At 43.8% G+C, this 25,486-nt stretch overlaps 1 protein-coding gene across 1 annotated transcript in view; it reads right to left on the bottom strand.

Moving 5' to 3' along the window:
* Nucleotides 1-16,398: 16,398 nt before the first annotated feature.
* The window catches only part of CYB561D1 (cytochrome b561 family member D1), a 30,793-nt gene continuing 21,705 nt past the window's right edge, over nt 16,399-25,486 (bottom strand). The window contains exon 3 of the mRNA XM_086923565.1: nt 16,399-24,034. Within this exon, the coding sequence (XP_086779691.1) occupies nt 23,531-24,034 (504 nt within the window). The 3' untranslated portion in view covers nt 16,399-23,530. The remainder of the gene's footprint in view (nt 24,035-25,486) is intronic.

Below are 25,486 nucleotides of genomic sequence, written 5' to 3'. Positions count from 1 at the left end.
AATTAGTTGTATTTATCAGATTCATACAAATACAAGGGTGAATTCCTTTGTACAATGTGGGTCACAGCATGGATGGTCTAGGCCTATGGAAAGGGCTTCGACGTTTCGACCTGGCTTAGGGCTCAGGGGTAATTACAAGCCTCGGCCGTGAGGGTCTTCATCACGGCCCTCTGTTAGACTCGGTTTTCCCTTGTTTTCGTGCCCTTCTGCCCTCTGTTAGACTTGTTTTCCCCTTTTTTTCCTGCCTTTCTGCCCTCTGTTCCCCTCGTTTTCCCTTGTTTTTGTGCCTTTGTGCCCTCTGTTAGACTAGTTTTCCCCTTTTTTTCGTGCCTTTCTGCCCTCTGTTAGACTCGTTTTTCCCTTTTTTCCTGCCTTTCTGCTCTCTGTTTCCCTCATTTTCCCTTGTTTTTGTGCCTTTCTGCCCTTTTTTAGACTCGTTTTTCTCTTGTTTTCGTGCCTTTCTGCCCTGTTTGACTAGTTTTTCCCTTGTTTTCGTGCCTCTCTGACCTCTGTTCGACTAGTTTTCCCCTTGGTTTTGTGCCTTTCTGCCCTCTGTTCCCCTCGTTTTCCCTTTTTTCGTACCTTTCTGCCCTCTGTTCCCCTCGTTTTTGTGCCTTTCTGCCCTCTGTTAGACTCGTTTTTTGTGCCTTTCTGCCCTCTGTTAGACTCGTTTTCCCTTGTTTTTTTGTGCCTTTCTGCCCTGTTAGACTCGTTTTTCCCTTGTTTTTTTGTGCCTTTCTTGTGCCTCTGTTAGAATCGTAATCTAAGATTATGTTGATATTTGAGCCCCTGCTCAAAATTATTTTAATGTAGCAAGTTGTTTTAAGTATTTTTGCATATATTTTAGAAAGTTTTCTATAGGATTATGGGCCTGAGCTTAGCGGACTAGTAATCCTTCACACACTTGATGAATATTCTGTCGGCCTTACTAGAAGTGTATTATATCCTATTGCACTAGCGCTTTATGGAATCACTTCATGCCTTCATCAAATTTTTCAATACATCTTAGTGCTAGAGTTTAAGCTACCTGAGAAGTGAGCCAACTGAATCCTTAAAATGAGGTGGTGGGATATAGGTGCAGAGATATTGGGTTCTCAGAATATCGGTTTCAGGTCGGTATCCCTGCAGCTAAATCCAACCAACTCATAATGAAAGTTTTAGATGACTAATTTTCCTTAAGTTTCACAAGCTGTTTTTGTCCTGGGAAAGAGAAATAACCTTGAGGATGTGGAATAACTTGAGAAAGTTTTCAATATTAGTGGTAAGCGAGTGCAGATCTGGGATTCTTGGTCGTGTAAGGTGTCCTGGACAAAGAAAACCTGTAGTCTCCCTTGGTGAAGCATTGTCTAGAGGTGGGAGTTACGGGCAGTTTGAACTTGCACCATTAGCTCCTGCCCCACCTTAACCCAAGGTGTTACCAGGTGCACAGCTGCACCTGTTAAAGCTGGGTCCAATGTTCCCACACCCAGTGATCCCTGGTGCGGAGCCACTGGGCCAGTCGGAATTAGCTGAATTGGCTGCAGTCAACTCCACAAAATAGCTTATATGCACCTGTTTGTTCCAATTAATTCTCAGTATCTTTGCACCTATGTGACATTGTGTGCATGCATTATGCATGAGAGATGCACGGTTTTCTGGTGCCCTAGATTAAGTGACTTTCTGATACTCCTGGGCAACGGGGTACACATTTGGTCAATTTTAGGGTAAAATAGTGTCATTTGTTTATGGCGCCCTTGAATCTGTCTTGTAGGGCTTGGCGCAATACAGTCAATGCGTTATGATATGTGTAGCACATAAGGATTATCCTATTGTTGTAAGTGTTAGACCTGGTATCGATTGGTGTGGTTTACCCTGACTTTTTGCTTTCTAACCTCCATTTTTTGACTTAGTTTTTTCTGACTTTAGGACTCTTGAGCCCTTTACCACTGCTGACCAGTGCTAAAGTGCATGTGCTCTGTATCTCAAATATGATGACAAGTGGCATCCAGTGCACTACCTGTGCCCAGGGCCTATAAATCAAATGGTACTAGTGTGCCACCCACCTAAGTAGCCTTTCAACTATGTCTCAGGCCTGCCACTGCAGAGCCTGTGTGTGCAGTTTTAAACTGCCATTTCGACCTGGTAATTTTACCTACTTGCCAGGACCAAACCTTCCCTTTTATGATATATAGGTCACCCCTAGGCCCTGGACAGCCATGGGCAGAGTTGTTCTTAAAAGATATGAAATGTACTCTTAAGTTTTACATGCCCAAACTTCATCCATATTTGGGCTGTTAATGCCCCCACACAGGGACATTAAGTCACAGGCTTAAGTACTGAGCAGCTTCAATTGTTAAATCTTGCAATATGTGCAAATGATAGATCTGCCTCACATGTGATGTCACTTCCTACTGTGATGTCACTTCCTGCCATGATGTCACTTCCTGTTGTGATTTCACTTCCTGCCGTGATGTCACTTCCTGTGGCACCACCTAAATTGGAGAGCCCCCCACCCCCACTTCTTTTTTTTAGGACTTGAGCCCTGCTTTTACCAAGGGTTTACCCCCATAGGACTGGCAGGACAAGGTACGCCTGGGACAGTGTCCTCAAAGTCATGTTTGAAAATGTACCATAGAGTAAAGCATAATGCCTGGTTTTGAATGGAAATGGTTGATTTCTGATGGTTTAACACTTCTGAGTACTTTCAATCCTTCTGAGCTACAAATATTACCAAAGATAAACCGATACCTGTGTCAGAGGTTAATAAGACAGCTGGGTTTTGTGTCCTGTGGAATGGGGAGATAAAGATGGTGGAGTGTAAATGCTATTTCACCTACACACTGAATACGACTAATAGTCCACCTTTAATGTCTATTTTGTCTGTGGGTCACAAGCTCACGTCTGGCTCCTAAGGGTAAGGTCAGGCACATGTTATTTCTCCTTCCTCTTTCCCCACTGTATATGTTGCCCCGTCTAATTATCACAAAACTAGTCAGCTGCAACGTAGAAGTATATTCCTGCCCCGAGTCAAAAGGGTTGTTGACACAAAGGATATAGATTAGACTGAAAGCACTGTACAGCAATTTGGAGATGCTGTGAAGGGCCTAACACCCTTTTGGGGCCCCATGGCTAATAGCCTTCAGTTGTCAGATAACTAGAGTTTTTGAGGCGGTTATCAATACAACAGCTTAGATAATGACAAATGTCACTGCTGAGCTCCAGGCTACGAGATTAGTCACCAAGCAGAATAAGATCGTGCTAGAGTTTATACTTGCAGCCCGGGGAGGGGCCTGTCACGTCATAGGCAGCAGCTGTTGTGTTTACATACCTGATAACACCCCCAATGTTTATTCAGCTATTTATTTGCGGGTTTATAGCGCACTCGCATCGAATCCCGGAGGAGTATCTCTGCGCCCAAAAAAAACACCAGAAGCCCAGTCGAAAACAATCAGTAAAGAGGTAGATTAGTAGATTAGTTCTGAAACAAAAACTTTTTGAGTTGTTTCCTAAAGCTCAGATGTTCTGAGCTTTGCCTGAGCGCCAGAGGGAGGTTGTTCCATAAACAAGGCCCGACAACGGACAAAGCCTTGCCACCCTGTCTGACCTTCCTTGCTGCTGGCACTCTCAGGAGAAACTGGCTGCTGGACCTAAGAGGCCGAACAGGATTGTATGGTATAAATTTACCTGTCCAGTGTGATGGTCCTAATCCATTTAAGCTCTTATGAATTAAGCAGCAGGTTTTGAACTTTAACCTATTTCGGACTGAGAGCCAGTGTAATTTATCCAGGAGGGGTTTTGACGGCGATCTTGAAGGGGCGTTTAACACCAGCCTAGCTGCCGTGTTTTGCACCACCAGGAGTTTAGCTAATACTCTGTCATTGGCTGACAGCAGGAGCCCGTTACAGTAGTCAAAACAACTAAGTATCAGGGCCTGCACCAAGGTTTTTCTGGTGAAATCAGGCAGCAGGGGAAAGACTTTCCGCAAAAAACCAATGACGTGAAAGCAGGAGCCCACCACAAAATTGCTGCTTAAGGGAAAGCTCACGATCTAGGCGCACCCCTACATTTTTCACGAACTGCTTAGGTTCAGGCACTGGGCCAAGATCCTGCGGCCACCAATCCGGGGTCCACATGATCCTGCCCTCCCCAAAGAGCACGACTTCCGTCTTGCCTACGTTACATTGGAGGCAATTAGATGACATCCACTTGGCCACAGCCTTCATGCCCTCGGAAAAGGACGTCCTCACTTCGTCGGTGAGAGCTCTGAACGGGAACAAGAGCTGAGTGTCATCCGCGTAAGATACCGGGATAAAACCGAACTCTCTCAAGATTCTAGCCAGGGGGGCCACGTAGATGTTAAAGAGAGTTGGGCTCAAACAAGAGCCCTGTGGCACCCCCTTGGTGATCTCAGTCTCTGCACATCTAAATGTACCCATGCTGACAGATTGGGTGCGATTAGATAAAAAACTCCTTAACCAGGCCAATGCATTGTTCTCAAGGCCTATCTTAGCAAGCCGTACGAACAAGATGTTGTGGGATACCGTATCGAACGCCGCCGATAAGTCTAGCAGCACCAGACAACAGAATGACCCCTGTCCTGGTACACATGAAGGTCATCTGTCACTGATGTACTAAGGGTGGTCGGGCATGTTTCTTCTTCCTCACCCAGGAGCAAAAATACACCTCCTATGGAAGACAGATTAGCATTGGTAATGTTATCATATATCCTGTCTATCTTGTTTGTAAAGAACTGTGATACTTCATCACACAGTTGCTGTGAAGACAGTTCAGGGCTTTCGCACGCAACTGGTTTCACAAAGGACTTTAGGATTTGGTACAGAACCCTAGGGGTATTGCCCGCAGCTGAAAGTAGGGACACAATGTGATTCTTTCGTGCGCGTCGAATAGCCTTATGATAGATGGTAAGGGCCTCCCAGTAACGGTTCTTATCATCTTCACTGTGGGTTGTTCTCCACACCTTTTCCAGCTTTCTGGCGGACTGTTTAAGAAATCGTAGGTGTTCAGAGAACCATACTTCCTGCTTGTGTGCTGGACGTGGCTTGAACACTTTCATAGGAGCAATAGTATCCACAGCAACGAAGATAGCTTGATTGAAATTGGCTAAGGCCCTTACCACTCCCTCTGAGGAGCTAATAAGGGGCTCAACAAACCTTTCTTGAAAGGCTTCCATGGTCACCTTATGTCATTGCCTCCGTCTACTGGGCAGAACTAGTGCCTGAGAGGGGGTTTTACCTAAATACAATGTGTGTAATTCCATGACAAAATGGTCTGTCCAATTTACTTGTGTAGGAAGGGAACACTTAATGGTAATGGGTTTATTAGAAAAGATTAGGTCCAGGGTATGTCCTGCCTGATGTGTGGGACCAATGTTCATCTGTGTTAGGCCAAGTAATGAGAGATCAGTCAATAAAGACTGTGCCTCCCCCCATTCCTTCAGTTCACTATGTACATTAAAATCTCCAAGGAGAATGAATTTGATCTCCGAATTACCATGTCTAGCCAATGCCTCCAGCAGCGTGATAAAAAAATTAGCACAGGGGCAGGGGGGGCGATAAACTAGTGCCCCTTTACGGCTGATCTTAGTAGAAGTACAGACCTTAAAAATCAGAAGTTCCAACTCGGGAGTGCTACATTCCTCTAAAATAGAAATCGATAGATCGCTTCTATAAACAATTGCTATACCTCCTCCAGTTTTAACTGGGCGATCTAACCTAACTATTGTGTAGCCCTCCGGAATTCATTAGGTGATAGCTGGGACCAAGTGGGGTTTTAGTCATGTTTCGGTTAGAAAACAAAGGTCTGGTTGTAGCGATTAAACGAATTCCCAGACCTCACTATAATGCTTAGACAAGGATCTGATATTGCACAATAGGTTCCTACCACCTAGTTGCGTGTTTGATCCTACTCCCCTAATGGGAACATGATAATGGTCACAGGGTATTCTGTTGTGTTGAGCCTGAAAGTGACAGTTTCGACATGAGAAAGGGCCCTCCGGGGGTGCTCCCCCCTCCCCTGAGCAACCCAACTGAAAGGGCGTCCATAAGCCTACAAAGTCCAATGATGAGTAGCTTACCCGAGTTGTCACCTGGCAGGCTGGATCAGCGGATGTAAGAGCCATGGCCCCTTGCCCCGTCCGGTCGCGGACGGGCTTCTCTTTGGCTTGTCTTAGGCGCGTCCTTAGGCGGCCACTGCGCGCGACCGCTGCACGCTCAGAGCGACGAGAGGGCTATGTAGCCCTCGCAGTTGGGAAAGCTAGCGCACTAACCGCTCGTGAGGCGGAAGTGTCTGGCTCTGCCTGTCCGCCCTCCGCTCTACGGTGGTGGCTATACAAAAATTACATAGAATATCGGCTGAAATACACCAAGAAGTAGGTACTTGGACACTGTCAGGATGGTTTTGGAACATGCTAACATCATGGGGGTGGAAGACCCTAACTTTCTTGGCTGTGGTTGTGGTATCTTCTTTACATGTTGCCTCTGCATGCAATGTATCCCAGCTTGTTGGACTTATTGTGTCAATATCTCACTCTCAAGCAGAAAATATCAATTCATGATACTAATTCCGCAATTATGATACCAAAGGATATTGATGATTTGATGCACCTAGATGAAGGTATTTTGGAGACTACATCTTTCCTTGCAACCTCTATTCCTGACACTGAATATATGAATGGTTCCTAATACTGATGTTTCTTTGACCACAAACATGTTATTTTCTTTGATCACTACATAAATAGGTTAGCTCATGCTAAAAGGAGGGTCTGTTGGAATAAAAATGTTTTCGTTATCTTTGCTTGTGCATTATTCTATATAAGTTAACATTTGCTGCACCATTTTATGTTTGGCCGTCATTTTGAACCATGATCAAAATGAATCTTTGTCTTTTTGAAAAACGGCTTGTGGTAGATTTTGTTTCTCCAAGGTTGGGCCTTGCTTTGCTAATGAATACACTGTTCCTATAAAAGCATACCTTTCCCACTAGATAGAGGCCCTCTCCCACTAGTCTAGTGGCGGGCACGAACAGAGCGACCTGGAGTAGGAGATAGTGTGTGCCCGGCCTCAGAATCAAAGCTATCCTTCTGTACATCTTTGTTTAGCTGCATCTGCCTGGAAAATTCTATTGTGGGCGTGCCTCCATTGGTTCTGATTTGTACATAATGTATCTCCATGTTCTATGATGCCAGTCCCTCTGCAGCACTCCTAAGAAACTGAGAAGACCAGGCTCCGCTCAAGTGTATCTGAATAAACACATATTGGTTTGTATTCTCTACTGTCTGACCGATTCTTCATTTGGTATGGGAGGCTGAGAGATGGTCGTGAGTGACCGGGGTGACCCTAAGCTGCTCACTTCCTTCACTATGCCCCATATTACATGAGATAGAAAAGATAGCATGTATAAAACGGAAGTGATTTTTCTCTTAGACGAGAGAGATTATGGAGAACTCAATATGCCCTAGAATGAAAACTGAAATATAAACCACTAATTTAGGAATAGAAAAAACGTATTATCTCTGAGAAAACTATATACTTCTTGGAGACCATTTGGTCCGCTTCTAACTTCACTAGGAATCTTTTTCAAATGGTAAATAGTCTTGCCTCCCCTCCAGACTCCAGACTCCACCTCCGCTCCTAACTTTCAATCACAACATTTTTGTGACTCTAGCCATCTTTTTTTTTAAATAAAGATGAAACTATCCTCAAAAATCTTCCCTGGAGTGTCATAACTGATCAGAATTCTTCAACTTTACCTTGCATCAGTCAAAATCAGCCATCCCTTCAAGAATTTCCAGTTATATCCCTGGAACTATGATGCATCTCATTAAAATCAACTAAATCTAGGGCTCCACTGGACCCCATCCTCTAATAAGGTAAAACATGATATAGCTGACTTTAGTTTCCCATCTGTGACCAAACTATTTGACGATATTTTAACGCTTGGAAAACCATTTTACTGCTGAAAAAGCTCAGCCTTGATCCAGTGTTAGAGATAAACTACCACCCAATAGCAAGACTTCCTTTTTTTGCTAGTCTTAGTGAGGCACCTTAATACCAACTCTTACTGTCTATTTGGAGGAAAATTGTATTCTTGATCCACCCCAATTTGGTTTTAGGACAGCCCACAGCACTGAAACTGCACTGATCTCTGTGTCCGAAGAAGTTAGGGTGATCTTAGACCGAGGAGACAAGGCTGCAGTGGTCCTTTTGGACTTATCCACAGCCTTTGACATGATAAGCCATACAGTCCTGAAACAACGATTGAGTGAGATACGCACCCAAGGACCCGCGTTCCAACTCCTATGTACCTTTTTAGATAACAGGGAACAAACAGTGAATCTTGGCGACTTTACCTCCAAACCTTTCTTGCTACCCTGCGGTGTTCCTCAGGGCTCATCCTTCAGCCCTACCCTGTTTAATATATATGTGGCCCCGCTCATGAGCATCATCAAGTGATTGAGCTTATTTACTATATCCTACGCCAATGAAACTCAAATTGTGGTTACAATAAACAAAGATTTAGACGAGGTGGCCACACGCTTCAAGAACTGTATGCCAGCTGTTTTTAACTGGATGTCTTCCGGAGCCTAAAGCTGAACTCAGAAAAACTGAGGTTCCTCTCTTTGGAAAGAATACCTTGTTCTGGGATAGCTCATGGTGGCCATCAGTGCTTGGTCCTCACCCCACTGCGGTGGTCAAAGCAAGGAATCTTGGAATTATTTTTTACTCCAAGCTCTCTTACAAGATCCAAACTAACTCCTTGGCCTCCTCATGCTTTCATTCTTTTAAAATGCTGTAGAAAATTCTTCCGTTTTTGCCAACAGACTTACACAAGTTTGTCGCCACCGCTCTGGTGCATTCAAAGTTAGACTAATGTAACACTCTCTATATGGGAGCCCAATACAAAGTTATAAAGAGACTCCAGAGGTTGCAAAATTCAGCAATCCGGGTGCTAATAAAAACCAAAAAAGTTGCACGTGTCAACAGCTAGGAACAACTTACACTGGCTACCCATCAGAAAAATAATTGAGTTCAAAGCACTCTGCATAGAGCACAAATCACTTTCTCCTGCGGGCCCTAGTATGTTTAGAGATAAGCTGAGACGCTATATCCCTAACAGACATCTGCGTTCAGCATCAGCTAATAAAATGCTAGTTCCAAGCATCTCTAAAGTCTCTTGGGGTGATAGAAGTTTTTTTCTACGTAACTACTTGCCTTTGGAACCAAATACCTGATATTTTAAGGTAAAAACCCTAATCACTTGGTTTTCAGAAAGATTCAACAAACCTGATTGCTTACCTCAGCTGTTTAATCCTCTATTATGTCAGTTTCAGTCTTCTTCAATTCAGGCAGCACCTAGACGCCTTTTCGGTAAGTGTTGTGCTTTACACATTTAAATAAAAATTTTGTTGAATAATTTTTACTCGGGCACCATCCGCAAAGCATTCAGTGTTGTGCAACAAACATATATGAGCCATTTATAAAAGACTATTTACATAAACATCCCATTAAACACAATGTATGCACAACATACAAAATTATTTCATGATAAAGCGTGGTGACAATACATTTATAAGTGTCCAACACATATAATCACAATTTGTGAGAAAAAGTGTCCAGCATTGTAAACCAATTAAGGTTGCATGTTTCTTTAAACTGGAAACATGTTCTAGCCCTCAGAAGAAAGGGGTCCAAAAAGTACCCGGTGGCCCTTAGTGTTTTCGCAAAAGAACACCCAGGCCTCACAAGAAGGTCGAAACGTGTTGGCCTATATATTGAAGTGGCCAGGAGACAGCCATTCCTAATTAAAGAGAAAAATAATACATACATGAAGGCAAATAGAGCATTGACACCTTTATGACCTCCTGAGCAAACTTTGACAACTAAGGGCCATTGGGTACCTTTTGGACCCCTTTCTTCTGAGGGCTAGAACATGTCCCCAGTTATATCTTATATTGACGGTGCATAGATCCATATTGAAAAGAGATCTGTGGAAACCCAGTGGCTAAAGAAAGGTGAAGTCTTAATTGACAACCACTGATATGATTAATCAGCCTATCTGGGTAGAAATTAGATTTAAGATTTATGGTATAGGGGGTGCATTCTTTTCCATTACATTATGTTCTCCCTAACGGCGCCCATGCCCGACGCTCTCCTCAATGGCAGAAGAGTAGTATAAAATATATATTGCAGCATCTAACTAGCAAGGGGCGAAATGGGAGCTTTACAAAAAAAAGCCTGGGGTGGGTCTGGGTCACATGCCTATGCACTTTGCTCCCAGCTGAGAACAGGATACTGGGGCAGGTGACCACTGACTAGTACCTGCTCCTCCGTGGCCCACTAATGCAGAACCCATGGAGGAGCAAGTTTAGGGCCACTGGCTAGTGATCCACTCTTACATGGCCCACAGAGAGGCTAGTAGAGGGGCAACATGGGCAGGACAGCATGGAACGGATGGGAGCTGTAGGGATGCTTGGTCGAAAAGAATGCTGCAGACGGGGCTATGGAGCACACAAAGGCCCTGCAGAGGCAGGACAGGGCGGCACACAGGGACTGAAGGGGAGCAGAGACTGCAGAAGTCCAGAACACAAACAGTAAGCCAGGTGCACATACAGGAGCTGCAAAGATGATGCAGCACATAGAGGAACTGCAGAGACAAGGCACTAGAGCAGCACACAGGGATTACAGCGGGGCAGCTGCGCACAAAGTGGCTGCATAGGAACGGAGCAGAGAAAGCATATGCAGGGTACGCCAAGGACTACTGGCGGGGTTGGGCACGGGAGCTGAGGGGGAATAGGAGCACACAAGGGGTTGAACTGGGGGTGAAAATAGACCTGGACTCCAAAATTAAAGTGGTCCTAATTAGGGTATCAGATTGCTTAAAGGGTGGCACATATTTGCATATTGGGCAGTTGTCAACTAGCAAAGACATGGGGTGTCGGTGTTTTTCAAAGTATGGGAAGTTGCATTAATTTTGCTTGCTACACTCATTTATACTTGCTGAAGGCAATGTTTGTGGTACAAAGAAGCCCATTGCATCATACAACAGGCCCTCTAACACTCGAAAACTACCCATACACTGACTAGCCAAACTAGTCCTTCTTGCACGGCCAGATTGCCTACGGGCCAGTTCGACACTGGTCATACAGAAGGGCAGGGGTGAGAACGAGGGGATGCAATGGAGGGAGAGGGCAAACAGAGGTGCAGCAGGTGGTGTTTGTGCGCGTACAGTTACTGCCGCGAAACACTCAGAAAGGGATCTCAATATACAATTAGCTAAAGGTATCCCTACGTCTCTAAATATTATTTCAGGGGACCGTTGGCAATGTTAAGTAAGAGGCAATAATGTTATGTAGGATGCAATGTGCTCAAACATTACTGTTCTACATGTTTTAGCCATTCCATTTTGACTTACTGATAGAACAGCTTTCTTCAAAACCGAGTTTAAGAACCCTAGGCTGATCCCTAACCTTGGTGGCTATATTTAAGATTGCCGCGTACTCTGAGCTCGCCTCATGTAACTCATTGCGACACTCATTGCAGCATGTTATTCATACAAACTATACTGAGATTTTTTCTCAGCCGCGTATCTGTGGGTCAGAGATGAAACATCTTCAGACAAGGGTGTTAAGACATATGTTCCAAGTAGTGATAGGACTCAGTGGGTATTACACACCTATCCTTTTGGTGTGAGCACACACATGTACATACAATTGATTTCCCTCCTTATCAGAGTGCATTGTCACTATCAGTACTGTTTGTATGAATAGTATGCTTCAATGAGTGTGGCACCATCATGTGTCCACACGAAATGCATTGCACATCTGGATATCCACCATCCTACGCCAAAACACCCAACCTCACATGCACCCATCTCATACATCCCCACAACCACAATGATGAAAAAATATACCCATCCCTGTACACCCACAAAACCAACATCATATGCCAACACTGCCACCATCACCATAAGGATGTATTTGTGTGTGTCAACGAACTCACCACTATACCTCGACATACCCAACATCGAAACCTTCACACAACCAATACCATATGTCAACACAGCCACCATCACTGGTCTACAATATCACATGCAAATATAACAATACACACCCTCAAAACGCCAACGCACCCACCTTTGCATGTCCACACAAGAAAAGTAACATGAAAAATGTCCACACAACACATTATACATGCTCACCATCATATTCCAACATACAAACTCATATGTACACACACCAGCATGGGTAACACACCATCATACAACCAATATCATACCCAAACAAACCCACAACACAATGACAACACACTCACCTAATTGTCACCCCATCATATGGCAACACACTCACCATCATACGACCACCTACCTAACAATTATGTGACTGAACATGAACCAATGCATGTCTGTTAATATACACCTACAAACACCCATTACACAACAAAAAAATCTTTATAAAACCACACCCACTAATATACTTCCATATGCCTACTAGCAAAAATCCACACCAACCACAATCACCGCAGACACACACACCCTTATGTCAGCATTGCCCACAGTTTATGCCCACCCCCCACCAGAGAAAACCACACAGCCACATTCATATACTTCCATCACATGTGCATACATCCAGCACCAACAGTTCACAAATTCGAAATTTAAACTCCAATATGTGTCTCCCAATATTAAATCATCCTTAACTTCCTCCTTCAGCTTTAGGGTGCATCATATACCCCTTAAAGGAAAAACTAGCACACTACACAATATACAAAATCATTAAGAAGACCAAACGCCAACACACTTACTATCTCATATATTGTCACACAATTACAACATCGTCCGTCAAACCAGATTCCACCAAACATATGACAATGCACCCACAATCAGTCAGCCACCCAAAATCATGCACGACCGCAGATAACCACAGCATGTATGCACAACTACCAATAGACGACCATCCATACTGATATGACCATAGCCACCAACATACATGTACGTGATTTACATCATCAAGGAGCGTGCCCTCACTGCAACACTTCAGCCTTTTTTGGTTCTTCGCTCCCGCTTACTAGAGAGGATTTTTATTGGTTTTTAAAGGAATCTTATTCCGTAGGGTTACCAGTGGCTTCATCATCAAGCTCTCGCCCAGGTATAGTCTGTAGCCGGGTGGACTCATCCCTGACACTCAAGGGAGTGTATATCGTAGAGGGATGTGAATATAAAATTTCGTAAAGGTATCCCCAAGTTTTTAAAGTATATTTCAAGTTACCTTGGGCAAGGTTAAAACATAGGAAGTAATTGTATGAAGTTTGCATCATAAGTCAGAGATCACCGAGTCTATATGTTTCAGTCTTATAATTTTGCCTTACTGGTAAAATGGCTTTCTTCAGGATAGAGTTTAAAATCCCTAAACTTATTCCCAATCCGAGTAGCAATATTTGAGATTGTTGCAAACTCTGAAATCGCTTCATTTTTCTCGTTTAGCAGCACTCATTGCAGTATGCCGTATCAAACTGTATTAATGCAGGGACCATGATTTTCTAATATTGAAGGTATTAACTTTCTAGAAGAACAAGTACCGGTATTTCTCTGAAGCCGTGATGTGCTTGCAGTAATCACCATTATTCTAATGCATCTAATTAGGCTTTTCATAAGTAAGCACAGAACAATGTGCATTTTTTACAATTTCCATTCATCCTTTTCTTTATCAAAATATGTATAAGAAGAGATTATTTGTTAAGAGACCATATAATTATCAAGTATAATGCAGCAGCAGAAACACAACTGTTTCCACTATCGGGCCATTTTCTATAAAATGATGTTGAATACTCGCCATATCGTCAAGCGTGATCCACTGTTTTCATGTGACACATCTTCTACAGATGCATACCACGTCACACGGATAGCACAGAAATAGCATCTTGCTGACAAGATGAGAGCATACAAGAGCCAATTAGATTCTTTGAGGGTGCGTACCTTTGAAGACGTAGGTCCTCGGGGGCAAAGGGAGCATTTTTTACCTTATTTGCCCATATGAAGGCATAGCTGTTTCTTACTCATCTACTTCATTTTGATTTAGAGCGTAACTACAAGCTCTTCCCCCTCTAATGCCCAATGTCATAAGCATGTATTCGATAGCTTGATGAGACAGAATGGATGATGAAATCAGCATGGATAGACAGTATTGTTTATTTATTTATTTTAGAGACTTGTAAAGCGCGCAGCTACCCAAAAGGGTCTCCCGGCACAGGAGGAGACAACAAGCAAGGTTGTCTAAATCCGAAAGCAGAAACCATGAAGCTCAATCAGGGCAGTTGAAGAGCAGAGTCCTCAAGTTCTTGCGGAACCTAAGTATAGAGTGGCTGTTACTGAGAGCTATAGGAAGGAAGTTCCATAGTTTTGGGTCTAAGTACGAAAAGGAGCGGACCTTCATGCAGGCCAAGAAAAACCTGTGGCATGGTACACAGGGTGAGGTTGGCTGATCTCAACGATCGGGTGGGCACATAAGGTGACAAAAGACTTTGGATGTACAAGGGGCAAGGCTGTGCCTAGCTCTAAATATATAGCATAAGGGCTTGAATTTAATGCGCTTGTAGACCTTAAGCCAGTGTGCCAGTGTAGTTTGTGGAGCAAAGAAGAGACAGAAGCATATCTAGGCAGCCAAAATAGGAGGCAGGTGGCCGTGTTCTGAATGATATGCAAGCGATGGATCACTGATTTATCGGCACCCAGATACAATGCATTCTTGTAATCCAATCTGGACGTTACCAAAGCCGGCAAAACGGTTCTTTGGGTGTTTAAAGGAATCGGCCAGAGGATTTTCTTGAGCCATTTGAGAATGGAAAAACAAGAGGCTGTGAGTTTGAAGGCCTGCAGCTTGAGTGAAAGGTTCTTATCAATAATGAAGCCATGGATCTTAACTTTATTAACCGGCGTGGGTAAGTGTCCCAAAGAGACCGGCCAGTGGTTAACTCCCCAGAGTTCAGGATTATTCCCCAGAACCATGACTTCTGTTTTATTGCCATTAAGTTTTTAAGCATTTTTGTTCATCCTGCGGGGGAAATTGCCTGAGTGGGGAAGGATCTAGATTCTAAGCATTCGATAGTGAGAAAATAATCTGGGAATCATCTGCATAGGAGAACAAGGTGAGACTGGGCTCCTCAATCACGTCCATCAGAGGGTGTAGGTAAATGTTACAAAGCAGGGGACTCAAAATGAAGCCCTGTGGAATTCCAGAGGACAGTGAGATGGTCTTGAATGTGTTATTAGCTGATGAGACCTGGAAAGTACGATCTTTCAAAAAAGAGGACATCCACCTCAGGGCCAGGTCCACAATGCCTAGCGCCTCCAACTTGTTTAGTCACAAGGCTCCATAATGCAGTTTCTACAAATATGACCGGATAAAATTAGAGAATGAGCATGTATTGGGTGTTTTGGAGAGAGTGTATACATGACGAATCCAACAGGGATTCAAAATCATGTTAAGTTACAAAGCTTCACAATAGCCTTTAGATAATAGCAATACAGTCTGATAAAAAGGGAAAAGAACTGCATGTACACTTGGGTGCTCATACCAAAAGGATGTGTGCGCAGTTCCCACCAAATGTTGTCACTATTTGGGACACATGCCGTAACAGACTTGTTTAGTGATGTTTTTCCACTGACCTACAGATACGCAACGCAGTACAGTTTGTATGAATGGCATGCTCCAACAAGTGTAGCTGAATGAGTGAAATGAAGCCAGCTCAGACTATACAGCAGTCTTAAATATAGCGACCCAGACTGGGATCAGCTGAAGGATTTTAAACTCAGGCCTGGAGAAATGTGCTTGAGCAGTAAGCCAAAATTATGGGCCTGAAACTTGTAGAGCCAGTGATGTTGGAGTATATGTCATGCTTCATAACATTCCCCCTGTTTTATAACTTTGCCAAAGGGCCCCTGTAAAACACTTACGGATACCTTTACACAATTTTATATTCAGACCCTTTCACAACAGCACACTAAGAGCTGTCTTGATTATCAAGGTCGAGCCTACCCAGATACAGACTGTCTGTAGGAGTGCTCAATGACCATGCATGGCCCTGGTAACCCGTGGTGGGAGAGTCTCCTTTTAAAAACCGATAGGAACCTCCTTTGGTAGGCAATAATGAGGAACTACAAAAGGATGAAGTGAGGTAACTCTCCTTGATGATGTGGAATGATTAGTTGAGAAGTGGAGTGTACCCACTGTTAAACTTCATACTCCCTCTTTTTGATTACAAATTTGAATGTGCCTCCAAAATCCAATAAATAGCCATACGATACGCTGCCTATCCGAGTCGGTCATGTAATTTGATACTTCAGGGTGTAATGCACTATAATCAACACAAAAGTAGGTAAATACAAAGTATTACCAGCACATCAAAGTCATAAAATAAAAGAAGTTTAATGTAGAAAGGAGCAGTCCATACACAGTGCAATACCTCCTGCAACAGAAAGACACCTACACTGTGGAGATTCTGAAATCCAGAAACCACAACAAAGCTTGTAGAAAAATATGAGATAAATAAATAACAGATAAGTAACAATGCATGTCAGCACAACGCAATATACATAAGGCATTACACCAAGTGAAATTCAACGTAACAGTACATTTTTTACTTTAAGGTTAATTACCACGGGGGCAGACCAAATTAGCAATCTTATGGTTAGGACCGTATCCACATTTTTCTACCCGGTTTCATTTTCTAGGCAGAGAGTACAGTTTTCCGTGCCTACTTATATTTGGAGTATCACAAGATTATCTTTAGACAAAGGCTGAATGATTAGAGAATCATCAGCCCGCTTCTGGTCTTTGCACAATAGAGGTGGAAGTGGAAATGGGAAGTTTGAGATGGTTAGGTTAGCCTTCTTTACGGAAAGAGTTAGGCCGCTTTCTCCCCAGACTTTTTAGTGATAATTTTACTGCAGATACCTGCATTACAGACTGACCTGCATTATAGACTGCAAAGGGATTCAGTGTAGAATTCTACGATTTACTAGTTTAACTAAAACGTTCACATAAGATATTACATTTCAAGTTAAACAGACAATTGGGTCAGTTACTATTACTGGAGGAGCTGGAAAAGAAAGGCAATACCAGAAACTAGGGCTTGGTGTATTTTCTGTTACACCTGCGTATTCTGACAGAATCAGAACATTTTGGTATATGGGAAGTAAATCCAGGTTTTCTAATATGAGGAAAGACTTAAAAAAAACCTTTGACCGTTTGGTGCTTCAGAGTGTCCCAGGAGGGGGCATCTTCAAGCATGAAACATGTTGCACCCTCTCACAACCGCCAGCAGGGTATTTCCTGTAGACAGTGAGGAAAGGGCATGGACATGCTTACCACAAAAGGGCAGCCTATGCAGTGAGCCTAGGGGAGGCAGAGTTACCTTTGCTCAGCAGAGGGAGTGGTGCTCAGAGGATCAGTCCAGGGTTGTTTGCTGACTAGCACGAATTAACCCATTATACAGCACAGAGGTGAACGACAGCTTAAGTTACTATGGGAACTTTTGTAAGCAAAATAGTAATATGAGCGAACGAAGACTTTTGGCCAGCGTTAAACTTTTGAAAGGTGAACACTGTGTGTTGTACAAATGTGTGAAGATGAATAAAGTTACCAGTTGATGGCAATATTAGTGTGGGAAGGGGTTGGTGAAGTTCCATACTGTATGTCTTATGTTCAACCGTAGCTGTTGGTAAGACTCCTGACCAGCTGTATGGCATCTTCTCTGCAGTATACTCAAACATTCACTGGGAAGCTGTTCCTATACAGTTTGAGCCTCCCACAATCTTCATATTGAAGTAACTTGCGCAACATGATTTAACGTCAAATATACATACCCAGCTTTTGTGGTGTTCACACTTACATAATTTTACTCTGGGACTGTACTGTGAGCTTGCCATAATGGTGTTTCGTAATGCCATGACAGCTTTCAGCACTGAATTTGTCATAGTGCTAATTTATCTCACCAAAAGTTGAGAGGATAGAGTGGGGGGAATGGAAGACAATCAATCAGGGGGGACTAAAAGGAAATGTAGTAAGGCACTGGAAGAATACATCAAAGGCAAAAGAGGACCATGGTCGTCCCAAATAGACTCACCTCTCCATAAATGTGATCTACTTCATACATTGCCTATATACGTACATGATATAATAACGGGCTTTAAGTTGCAATTTAATCCAAATTGATAAACCCTCCGGAGGCACGTCCCTGCCTAGAAGTATGGCTGGCTGGCAAAAACATTATAATTGCTGTAAGTCACAATATCAGAGACACAGGTTTCTTTTAATAAAAAATTATATCATAATCTATCAACGTTTGCCACTCTGGCAAGGACATTTTAGTACAAAGGCCCGCTACATTCCAACTTAAGACCCTAATAGTAGGTAGGTGCTTACTAAATCTGGTCCTCTGCATTACTCTATCATGGAGGGAGACAATTAGTTCAGCGCCAAAATCAGGTACAGGGAAAATGGAGAATTAACTAGAGAATTTAAAACTTCCAGAGGCGTGCGCGGCGTTGTGTGTTAGCACCCCTGTTATTTATATTATGTATTAACAAGTTAAGCCCCCACCTGTGAAGCCTGTTTAGATACCCCTAGGATTGATGGAGCACCAGTGCCAACCTTACTTTACATAGATGATGCAGTTTTGGTATTGACTGTTTTCACTAAGTTAATGGCCGACCTAGAACCCTGCACAAATGTAACAACATTTTACATCATGGCATGTGGCCCTAAAAGAATCAATGTTTGTTCGATGACAGTGGGCAATAGGTGCTTAGAAAGCATTAACGGCGTCCATTAGCTGGGGGATCATTTTTGATTCCTCTGGGTCCTGGGTGCCTGATATAGCGACCTCAGATAAACTAATTTCCCCTGCTGAACATCTTGTAACAAAAGTCTTGCTCAAATATACCTCAGGGGACATGCATTGCTTCCCTCACCCAGCAATAGCCAGGCTTATTGATAATCACAGAAGATAGGTGACATTTTGTGACATTCAGTAATGATTAGGCCTAGGCTTTAGAACATGCAGAACAAGTAGCATGTCCAGGCCCTTTTAGCTTACACAATGACATGTCACAAGGTGTACAATTTCCGTAGCAAGTTGTTGCGATAATTTCTGAGCAACAATTGTGTCAATCTATGTCTACATATAGCAAAGGCCAAATCGAACGTTTATTGCACATGTATTGTGTAAGCCTGTGTATTGACGCATTTGATGATCCCAGCAATCAGGATGTGTAGACACCTTACCCATTGACATCTTGTAGCACACATGTATCACGAGATGTCATTCCAATGTTGCATTCTTAAGGCTTGTATAGTTCTTGCCTCCTGTGGGCAGCAAGAGCCAATGCATTTGTTCATAATGTTAGGGAAATATTCATTTCTGTTTCATGATTGGGTATGTATTAACAGGCCTTTTGTTGTTTCAGTGTATAGAAGAACTGATCAAAGTTCCGCAAATTGGACATGCTGCTGCACAGCTCATGTGTCTGTGCCTCACATAGAAATGTTGCTTATGAAACGTGAGTATTGTCTGTGTTTCTCTATTTCAACTTCTACAGAACAGATTTGCTTCTGAAGATAGATTTTATGATCCCTCCGGCCTCTTTCATTATATATGTCATAGGGAGCTTGAACACAGTTATATAGATATAGACAGTTATTAGGCCTATTTTTCTGTAGATTTCCAAATGTCGGATTGAGGAAGCAGCACTGAACCAACTTATTATTAGAGATTACTTAGCTTGCAATAAGGTATCAGCATCTCTTGGCTTGCACAGAAACTCTTTATGGCCTGAGCAAACTGCAATTATTTGATGATCCTAGTTCTTGGAGAAAAAGATATTGAGACCAGCTGCAAATCTGCGCACAAGCTTTCAGGTTATCTAGTGATGGTAATAAATCCTTGGGCTCAGTCAATTTGTGTTTGAGGCCAGTCCATGTCTTGGAGGACTATTTGAAAATTACACATGGTAGGTGGCAGAGAAAGTTTTTGTTTTGTTTGGACCTGGCACTGCTGGGGATTTATGTTTTCTGATGGGTCACTCTCAAGTGGCTAAGGCTTGTCCTTGCCCCTGAGATGGCATGCCCACCCAGTCCCTGCTACACTTTCTTTTTCTGTAGGTTTTATTTGAAATTTACTAGATCATTTTTAATTGTATATATCAAGAAGTGTAATATACAACATTGTAGACTAGCTTTGTATTACCTTCGACAGTCGGCGAAGTATGAATGCTATTTCTATGCAGGGTCATTTTTTACATCTGCTCTCCGCTCCCTAAGCACGTTGATCATTTTTATAGGATGAAGTGGTTGCAATGATGTTTCATTTTTAACATTTACATCTGTTTTATTGTGTATTATGATGATGGACTTTTAAGCATGCTTTATGTCTCTGAATAAAGGATTTATGACTAGCTGATATAAGAAAGGGAATACACTAAAAACAGCATAACTTCTTTATAATATTTATGTTCTACCTTTGGCTGCTGTAGCCTTGAGTAGGGGCCTGACCATGGTCTCATATGCTGATGACACTCAGTTAGTGGTGGCACTCTCTAATAACACCGAGCAAGACGCCCTTAAGTTTCAGGGCGATCTTGCGGCAGTGGTCGAGTGGATGACTGCTAACTGCCTCCGACTTAATTCCAACAAGTCGGAGGTTTTGGTAGTCGGCAGAGACCCTGGTCTGTGGAGTGACCTCTGGTGGCCAGCTAGCCTGGGCACGCCCCCTCCCCCCAAGCAATTGGTTAATAACCTGGGTGTTTGGTTGGACTCATCTTTAAACTATCAAGTCCAAACCAAAAAAATAGCAGGTACATGTTTTGGACTTTTACGGGGGCTTAGGCCGCTGATGCGCCTCTTTTAATGCGCTATACGTCAGGTTATTATTAAAGCTATGGTCCTGTCCAGACTGGATTACTCATGCTCCCTCTATTTGGGAGCCAATAAAGCAGAGGTTCAGAGGCTGCAAAGGGCACAAAATGCTGCAGTCAGAACACTTCTAGGTCTGCGCAAGTTCTGCTCTGTGTCCAGTGCCATTCGCCGCCTCCATTGGCTTCCGGTGGCCAGGCACATTGAATTCAAGGCTCTGTGTATCTCTTTCAAGACCTTGAAATTGGCCACCCCGCCTATTTTAGCTAATCTCCTCTCATCGTATGTTCCTGCACGTTCCCTCCGGTCAGAGGGTCAACATTTGGTAGTGGTCCCCCGGATCCGCAGAGTACGGGCTAGTGGTCGCTCTTTTCGCTATAGAGCTGCCGCACTCTGGAACACACTACCTGTGCAGATTCGTGGCTTAGACAACTAACTGGAATTTAGGATGGCCATCAAGACTCTGCTCTTCCACACTAACTAACTGGTGTCACTCTGCAATCTGTCGGTCTTTCCTTCAGCGCCGGGAGGCCCTTTTGCTGGGTCAGCAGTCGCACTATATAAAACACCCTAACAGAACATAACATAACATATAGCTCAACAAGCCCTATCAAGAGGTAGAACATATTTTACTTGGAATATCCCAGGTAAAATGCAGGTGTTTCTAGTCACTTTATCAACGATAAAAGAGAAACGTGTCAATTTCCTCCATGTGGATTTTATCCTTCTATGGATCTTGGTCAATCTCATTGACACCAAAGAGGTCCAAGATGTGGGAATCCACCTGGTGATCTTGTAATAATCCATATAAATGAGTGACAGTAGGGTGAAGTCCACACCTGGGCCCAGGAGCTCCGCAATGCCCATGTCATCCAGGCAGAATGTGTCCTTACTTCTTGCTTTTATGAAGTGTGCACCCCTCAAACACTTCTGAGCTCATGAAGTCTTTCTGTACTGACCTCCATCAGTATGTGACTACAGATTAAATGTAGATCACAGCTGACAATGTAACTCCAAGACTAGCCTTAGATTCGCATGTGGGAGTACTGGGCTCAGTGGTGCAGCTCTGCTTGCCTGAGAAGCACAAATCCCTTTGGTGTTGCTCAGCTAGGTTGGTGAGCAGTTCCAAGTGGTGTCCCCCTGCTACCCGGAGGTGATGAGTCCAATAGTGCACTTAACTAGGCCTAAAAGCACGGTGCCCAGAGTGTAATTCTGCTAGTCAGAGGATCAACCCCCAGTAGTACAGCTCTGCTGCCTCGAGGAGCACAGTAGTGTAGCTTGACTAGCTGAAGGAGCACAGAGCACAGTGTGCAGCTCTGCTACCTTGAGGAGCATACAGGCGCGTCGCAGTAGTAGCATTGCTCTGTGAGCTCGAGCAGCAGATCCCAGCAGCATGGCTCTGCTATCTTGAGGAGCACCGTGCCCAGTAGTCCAGCCCTTATACCTCGAAATGCACAGAACCCAACCAGTACAGCCCTACAACCTCGAGAAGCATAGAGCTAAGTAGTGCAGCTCTGATACCTCGAGAAGCAGAGCCTAGTAGTGCAACCTTGATACCTCGAGAAGCAAAGCTCTGTAGTGCAGATTTCTCAGAGGATGCAAAACTTTTCTCTATCCATAATGAAAAAATATCCTCAGATGAACCAGGCTTCTCAAGTATCCCTGTAGCTCATCAGCTTATTATACTCTGTGCACTGTTCACAGAGTTACAGGAGCGATGCACTGATTATAGGAGACTCATTCTGACAGCACACAAAGGGCAACAGTATCAAAATATCACCTGTACACTAGAGTTTAAACACACACACACAGCTTTTGATTGGATCACACAACAAACTGTGAGGAAGCCCATATATGACGAAATGTGTGGGATAAACACAAACACACGTTTCACAGACTGCGAAGGGCTGGGGGCGAGGTGTCACATCCACAACCATCTGAGCAAGTGTCAGACACTGCCAAAATGAGGGAATTGGGGCCATTTGCATGTGAGGGTTCAAAATACTAACACAGTCACTCGACCACGAAGCAGCATAAACAAACTCTGAAGGGCTGATATTGCACGGCAAACTGTCAGATGTTGTGTCAATCAGACATTAAGGATCAAAAATCAGATGTGATAGTTAAACACAACAAATAAATCAGATGATCGCTAGATGGAAGAGGTGGAGAGAAGGCAAAAGACAATGAGAAAGAGGAAGAAGGGGTAAGGACAGAACCTGATAGGGAGAGAAAGTAACGAGGAGAAACAATGTGGCATAAAAGAGTGAAAGGAAAAAAAAGGAGGGAAGCAGATGGAGAAAGGTAAAGGGGAATAAGGATTAGGCTTTATAAATTGTGAGGTAAGGAAAAAGGGGCAGAGAGAGAAGGGTGACTGAGAAAAAGGTGACAGGTGGGAGAAGGTGAGACAAAGAAAAAGGGTCGAGCGAAAATTGGATAAAAGAAAAGAAGGAAATATAAGAGGTAAGTGGGAAAGAGAAAATGGATTAGAGAAGGGAAAAGAAATAGATGGACATAGAAGCATAGACAGAAAAGTGGAGAGGTGTGAGAGAGAAAATAAGAATGTGGAGCTAGAGAGTCAGAGGTGAGAAAGAACCAACCAGCAGAGAGAAGGAATCAGCCTTAAAGTCAAATCTGCACCTTCTTCTTGGGCAGGTAAACGTTCAGAACCTGATTCATGATTATGAGGGCAGGGTAGAACGGCAGTGCTATGCATATGTACCAGGCCACGCCTTTAATTTGCGCCTGGAACCAGTCCGAAGAGATGCCCAGCAGGAGCGTGCATGTGGCCAGCAGGTAGACGAGGAGTCCGCATGTGATGTGGTAAAGCTTCAGCCGTGAGACTGATGAGATCTTGATCAGTTCAGGGAAGAGGAGAAGCAATCCTCCCAGGGCCTGGCCGCACGTGGCTACAATCGTGCCCATCCCCAGGACACTGTGCCAGGAGGTGAAGTGAGGCAACTCGCTCCGATTCTTGCTGGACACAATGAAGAACAGGCCTGCCGCAGCACACGCGATCACCGTGCCCTGCGCGAGCCAGTGCAGGCGCACCTTCGCCTTCCGGGAGCAGAAACAAAATGGCGAATTATCCGGAGAGAAGAGAAGAATGGCCTCGGTCAAAGTAAGATGGTACTGAAAATAGAGAGCAGAGAACACATTAGTTAAGACATGAGCACTGGAATCGGCACGCCAGAGAGAGACACAGCCGACCACCTTCAAGACTGTAAAAGCCCAAGGGATCCAGAGCCACTCACCCACAGGAATGGAAACATTAAGATTGCTCCAAAGATACAGAACGTGTAACTCCTTGGGCTGTGCGCTCGCGAGAGCCTGCCACCGATAGGGCACAGGGCTACCGGACCTGAAGGAGTGGACGGGCACGAGGATAGCACAGACAGAACACAATTGCTGCCTCATGGCAAGCCTCCTCAAAGTAGGACACCCCCTGAGGTTCATGGGACTACCACACGGAACAGAGCCAGCCAGTTCTAGGGCTGGGGAGCTCCAACGACTGGGGCAGGGATACTCTTTCCCAGCCAGGGCTGGATGGATTCAGGAGAAGGGTACAGGGAAAAGTAGACTATCTTTGAAAGGACGGAGAAGTTCAGGGAAGGGAGCACTGACCCAGGGTTAGCGACTGAAGCTGAACGTCTGACAAGGTCGCACAATGTAAATCTTGAACTTAGTTACAACGTAAATGAAAGTTCCAGACATCTGGCACCATTCTGTGCTAGATGTGATGTATATGACCGGCCATTTGTTGAGAGTCGGAAGTGTAGCCTTCTCTAAAATGTGCAATTTAAACTCCTGTTACATGTGTGCACGTGCAGCACATACCGATTACAAACCATTCTAGTCGCAGGCTTTAACATTAGGGCCGCACATCACAAACTGTTCTCAACCTCCGTGCATAAATATCTCCAGGTAATCTACATGCAAGGTTCTGTATGCATGTGTGTATGCATACGAACGCACACACATATATGCATGCATGAACATACAAGTATATATACAGTTGCGCAACCTTACACCACAGTCATATTATTGCAGGTAAACACGGCTACATTTACATTGACACACACAAACATACAGAGCACCGCTCTGGTGACTCACACATGGCACAAAAACTTTCCAAAACACACACTGGGAGCAAGTACATCTTTCACTCCTTCCCCAGTCTATAGTGCTAGCCATCCGTTAATGCACTATGGTGCTCCACAATACGGTGTAATGCACCCTATAACATGGATAGTGTCACATGAAGGTATAAGAAGATCAAGAATATGAAAATTGATTTCTGTGCTTTACAAGCAAATGCGGAAAATCAGTAGACCAGAGATGCACCAGCACAGCAAAGCTAACAAAGCAGCTATCAAGGACTTGATTTGTGACCATATTCTAAAACGCTAAGTGCTTGAACTCTGACATACCACTATCTATGGCTGCGACGCAGTTTTCAAAAACGTCCCCACAAAAAGATAAACCCAGAAACTGGATACATCTTCTGCCCATGAACAGCATTTAACACAGCTCATGTCTCCATCTGCACAAGGCCTATCGATCTTCTGGTGTTTTGCATATACT

This window comes from Lissotriton vulgaris, chromosome 5 (genome assembly GCF_964263255.1).
Source record: "Lissotriton vulgaris chromosome 5, aLisVul1.2, whole genome shotgun sequence".
NCBI lineage: Eukaryota > Metazoa > Chordata > Amphibia > Caudata > Salamandridae > Lissotriton > Lissotriton vulgaris.
The sequence above is the reverse complement of the archived record's forward strand: the minus strand, read 5'-3'. Positions and strand labels throughout refer to the sequence as shown.